Source organism: Tenrec ecaudatus, chromosome X (genome assembly GCF_050624435.1).
Source record: "Tenrec ecaudatus isolate mTenEca1 chromosome X, mTenEca1.hap1, whole genome shotgun sequence".
Lineage (NCBI taxonomy): Eukaryota > Metazoa > Chordata > Mammalia > Afrosoricida > Tenrecidae > Tenrec > Tenrec ecaudatus.
The window spans coordinates 2,973,305-2,978,545 of NC_134548.1; the positions used below are offsets into that span (position 1 = coordinate 2,973,305).

Below are 5,241 nucleotides of genomic sequence, written 5' to 3' on the forward strand. Positions count from 1 at the left end.
ATAGGTATTGTGCGAATCCACTAGTATAAGGAAAGACACCAATTAAACAAATCTTAGAGGCCGATTCAAAACATGCTGGTAGAAAGTCTGCCTACGGACCCTAATGCAGAGAGCACCGTCCTTATAAGCACTTCGTACCATCCAACTGGAAAGAGGCCTCACCTCAGCGAGGGTCATCGTATGGGAAGGAGGAACAGGGTGAAGACCATCCACTTGATGCTGTACATCATCGAGACAAGGCTGGGACAAAATCAGCAGGGCCTCCACAGGACTGAGAGGAGAACCTTACTGGGCAATCAGATTAAGACCAGGGCAGGGGGCATGTCCATTTCAGAGGAGGCACTGACCATTCTGTTGGTGGGTCAATGGAGAGGAGCATCCTCATAGGGGGAAGGTGTGTTAAACAGTAATTATAGGAAATTAAGGGAGGAGTACACCCAGTTCTATGATCCTGAGTAGAAACGTTTGAGTGAGTTTCTATGAAAAGCTCATTGGTCCATGCCACGGACTAAGAACTATGATGACCCCAGGTGCTGACCGTACAGGGAACATGGCTTCACAATAGAAGAACTCGGTGTGGAAGCCTGACTGAAGGCCGGGGAACATCTCAGTCAGAACTTGCTGTGGCTTCTGACTTAGGACTGAGATTCCTTGATGGGAGTGCTAGCAAACAATGGCCACCCCACACGGTGGAAATGGACGGCTTTGGACTTTGGGTGGGACCCCTGGCTTCTTGGGTGTCCAATCAAAGGGCCCCCAGAACATCCATATATTTACTACTCAGCTCTCTCCTTGCATTCTTCTGACAGGTATGAATCTGATCGACAAGGTGCCACCCTTGTAAAGAACGTTACAGGAAATGCAACCCTGACTCAATGAAAACAGAGCTCGATCATTTCAGCATCCAATGCATGCAATGAAACCACGCACAGACTGTGGTTCGCACCTGCACTGTGCTCACATACACTCTTCTCCACATTACCTCACTATCTAAGCCAATGGATCAATTACTGCCCCTGTCAGCACAATTGCACAATACCCCAAGTGGATGACGGTTAATGTTTTCATTTTGCTTTGTTTGTTCGTTTTACAGTGTGTGTTTCCTTTGTTTCTATTCTACAAACAAATCAAAGCAAGACCCCCCAGTAAACCAGCGTGGTTTATAATCAGTGGACAAGCTGAAAGAGTGGAAGCATCGAGATAATATCTGACCCAACGGTGTATCAGTGACAGAGGATGGAGAGGGTGAAGGGAATAGGGGAGCAAGTAATGAAAGTAGGAGGGGGGCATAGAGTGGATTGTGAGGACGCATATGCAACCATTTTTAAAAGCAACCAAACTATGGAGGTGCATGATATGCGAAATAAAATCAATAAAACTATACAGGCAGGCGAGGTTTTGCAATGTCAGAATGGAAATTGTGTCAGATATGAATAGTTAGTGATGTGATACAGGCTACATTCTTCCACTGACGTCTTCCCAAATATTTGTTTGTTTTTAAAAATCATTTTATTGGGAGCTTACACAACTTACCCCATCAAATTACCTCATAACCACAGTGTGGGTGTCAACCTTTGCGTTGGTGTTTATTCCTACAATAGTGTTCTCATACAGTATTTGTGCTTTTGAGATTGACTGAGCACAAGACCAGAAGTTGTAAACGATGACTCACTTCGTGGGGTAAGTGGAGGCTGTGTCAGTCCTGAGGGGCAGTTGCTCCCTATGGTGTAGGCTCCCTAGGTGTTGGAAGCACCCTGATTGTGGTGTCTCTGGCTTGTGCTATAGGGATTGAGATAGACAGATGTATATCCAACAGAACAAAACTATATGTAGACCTGAGATTGAGCATGATGATTCTGTTTCATGTGACTAATGTTTAGCCTCCTCCTCCTACACTGCCTTTCACATGTTCCTTTATGTTCTTAAATGAATCCCTTGTCAACACATGCAGAAGCCTTAAAGGACTAGAGGAAAGTTGTATGTTTCATTCATACTGCACCCCGACACACCTTCTGTAAATGCATGTCCAATTGTCTACAGATGGGCTTGGGGATTCCACTCTGTGCTTCCTCCCCACCACCCGCTGCACCCCTATTGAAATTAGTATGATTTTGTTCTGGGTCTTAAATGCCTGTAACATAATCCCATTGACACCTCATGATCACACAGGCTGGTGTCTTTCCATGTGGACATGTTTGCTTTTCAGCTAGATGGCTGACTGTGTATCTTCAAGCCTTTAAGTCTCCAAATGCTATATCTTTTGATAGACGTGCACCATCAGTTTTCTCCAACACATTTGCTTATGCACACACTTTGTCTTCAGCGATCCTGTCGGGAAGGTGAGCATCACTGGGTGTTCTTAAGTTCGGCCCTCTTGCGGCAGGAGAAATGAATAGCACGGGTGCATGGCTTTGGAACATGCGTTTATTTTCTACTATTGCAAGTGGTAGGAGACAGAAATGTGGGGCAGGGCTCTCGGCACTTGTTTTCTCCCTGGAAAGGGGTCAGCGGAAGGTCATGTCGCTTTTTAGCATCGGGGACACCTGCAGTCCTGAAGAACTCCATGTGCCTGGGCATCCACGTCGCCAAGGTCCTGCATATGCCCACGGAAGGGGCCGTGGGTGACAGGGATGTATTTTGCTCCTGGCTTTGATTCGTGATGTGGGTGAGCACATCTGCTACCTGCTGCTGAATCTCCTTTTCCATCACTTTCAGAAGATGGATGTGAAGCAATTAAGGCTTGACTTCAGGAAGGCTGATCACGTTAGATGCATCCTCTGACCGATACCTCCAACCTCCTTCATCATCATGGCAAACATGACCTCAAGCTCAAGAACTCAATCCAAACCGCTCTAATTTAGGAAACACTAGTCTTTCCAAATACGACATTGGGATCCCGAGGTAGAAGTCAGGATTGAGAACAGATGGCAAAGGGTTGTGGCACTAGTTGTCCATACGGATGCAGATTGCATCGCACAGGGTGCGACAGTGCCTGTAAGCAAGGCGTATTCTTTGGGGTCCATGGAGCTGCAAGGTCAGCCTCAGCTGCTCCATCACCTCTGCAAGGGTATGCCAGGGCAGAGTTAACTGGGGGTCCATGTAGCAATTGAGGGGGACAGGAAGCTCTAGAAAGGCAAAGTTGCACCTTGGGAACGTGTGAAACAGCAGGGTCTGTAGGACAGCCATGGACAACGGGTTTCCGCAGAGTTTCAAGATTCTGAGCTGAGAGCAGTGACCCAGAGCAGGCTGCAAGTAATTGCAGTCAGAGTCCGTGATGGCACAGTCCGCCAAATCCAGGTGGACCAGGGTGGCTGAGACTCTGTTCAGCAGAGCAGGGAGGAACTCGTAATTGGAGCCAGGCCTGCGTACACCACTCAAGTCAAGGGATTTCAGGTGGCTGGTGCAGGGACATGAGGACAGGTATGTCAAGTCCTGGTCCATAAGCAAGGAACGGCGTATGTGCAGGGTCTCCAAGGGCGCCTGCAAGCATCTGAGCAGCTGGTGGAGGTGGTTACCAAAGAAGTTCACAGAGTGCAGCATGAGGGTGTGGAGCTGATGCAGACTGAGGAGCTGAGTGGTGAATTCTTGAAGTAGCTTCTGCACCTCGTCCTCATCGTTCTCCCCGGGGACGATGCAATACAGGGTGCATTCAGAGAGGAGGAGTGTATGCAGCTGGACCATCTGGGCCAGGTAAGGAGCGAACCAGTTGAGGCTTTGCTGGTCCCAGCTACCAAGCAATCTCATCTCCTGGAGAGAGTCTAGCTGCAATATGTTGAGGATCTCCCCAAGAATGGGAAGCGGGGCAACATTCCGAACAAGCTCGAGCTTCCTGCAGCACAGGTGTGGCAGGTCCTTAGTCTGCTTGACCCTTTCGATGAGGAAGGTGAGCATTTCATTTGGGATGTCTTCCTGAAAGCACAGGTCAGTGAGCACCGTCATGCCAGCCAAGGCTGGATATTTCTCCACTGACCTACATTTGTCTTCTTTGAGGATCTGAGTCTTGGGATGGGTGGACTCTGGATCCTCTGCTGACGTTACAGAGGCAGTAGACTGGCGTCCAGCCCACACTTTCCAGAAGTTGGTCCCAGTGTTCATTTGTAAATCCAGCACTTTCAGTTTGCATCTCCTGTGCTTAACCTTCTGGGAAAGCAGTATAGCAAGGCCATCAAGGGCAGCCTTTAAGATGTCAGGGGGAGACTGACAATCTTCCATCAGAGCCCCCAGAGGGAGCTTGAGGAAGGGCCACACCCCAACCATGGCCTTCACTGTCTCTCTGTAATCTCCGACAACAGCTGCCACGAACAGGGGAGGGAAGAGCTCTGTGGGCAGCCACTCCAGAGAGGCAATGGCTGAGGCCTCATTCTGCAACACGCTCTGGATGGCCAGGTCCAGGAACCTGGGTGGGTTCCTGCTGCTCATGCTGATCAATCTGCTCCAAGAGCGATCCTGACCTGTGAATGAAGAGAAAGGGTCTGCTCAGTGTTCTGGGAGAGCCAATCTGGTTGTCCTAGCCCTCCACACTCTGGACTCCACTGTCATCCCCTTTGCCCCTCAGAGAGGAGCTCGCTGACCATGCTAATCTTTCCAGTAACTCACACTGGTAGAGGCTGGTCCACGTGGGCTTAGATTTCAAACTGGATTCTTCTTCTGACTCAAGTTGACCCAGAGGCTGTGGAATCCAAGATGGGCAGTCAGGAGTCTGATGGCAGACAGTGACCTCAGCAGCTGGGGAGGTGAATGAAGCAAAAATAAGTAGGAAATTTGGGGGACGCTACCTCAAGTTTCAAAGACTGAGAGTGAGATGAAAGGGCCCGACATTTCAGAGCTAGGGAACACTTATCCATGGACTGGAGGTCTCATCCTTTCAGTTCAGGGGCTCTGACAACAGATGGTTTTGCCTCTCTGGATTCATCTGCATCGCTCATTCCCTAGATCATGAATGCAGAATATTCAAACATCACAAAAGAGTGAAATCATCTGGAAATAGAAATTCCACTCAAAACTTACTTTCTGAGTAAGAAGCCGGATGTCCGCATTCACTTTTTAAAAGTCTCTTTTAATGGAAGACAGATGTTTCTTTGCTTTTATGAAATACCTTTATTGGGGGCTCTTACATCTCTTATCATAAGCCACACATGCATTCATTGTGTCAAGCACATTTGCAGGGATGCTAATATCATCGGTTTCAAAACATTTTCTTTATACTTGACCCTGTTTATATACAATGAGAGGGAAACCGAT

At 48.2% G+C, this 5,241-nt stretch overlaps 1 protein-coding gene across 1 annotated transcript; it reads right to left on the minus strand.

Moving 5' to 3' along the window:
- Positions 1-2,943: 2,943 nt before the first annotated feature.
- LOC142434820 (PRAME family member 27-like) lies at positions 2,944-3,939 on the minus strand. The gene has a single exon (XM_075539407.1). The coding sequence runs from the start codon at positions 3,937-3,939 to the stop codon at positions 2,944-2,946; it is 996 nt and encodes a 331-aa protein (XP_075395522.1).
- Positions 3,940-5,241: the final 1,302 nt, after the last annotated feature.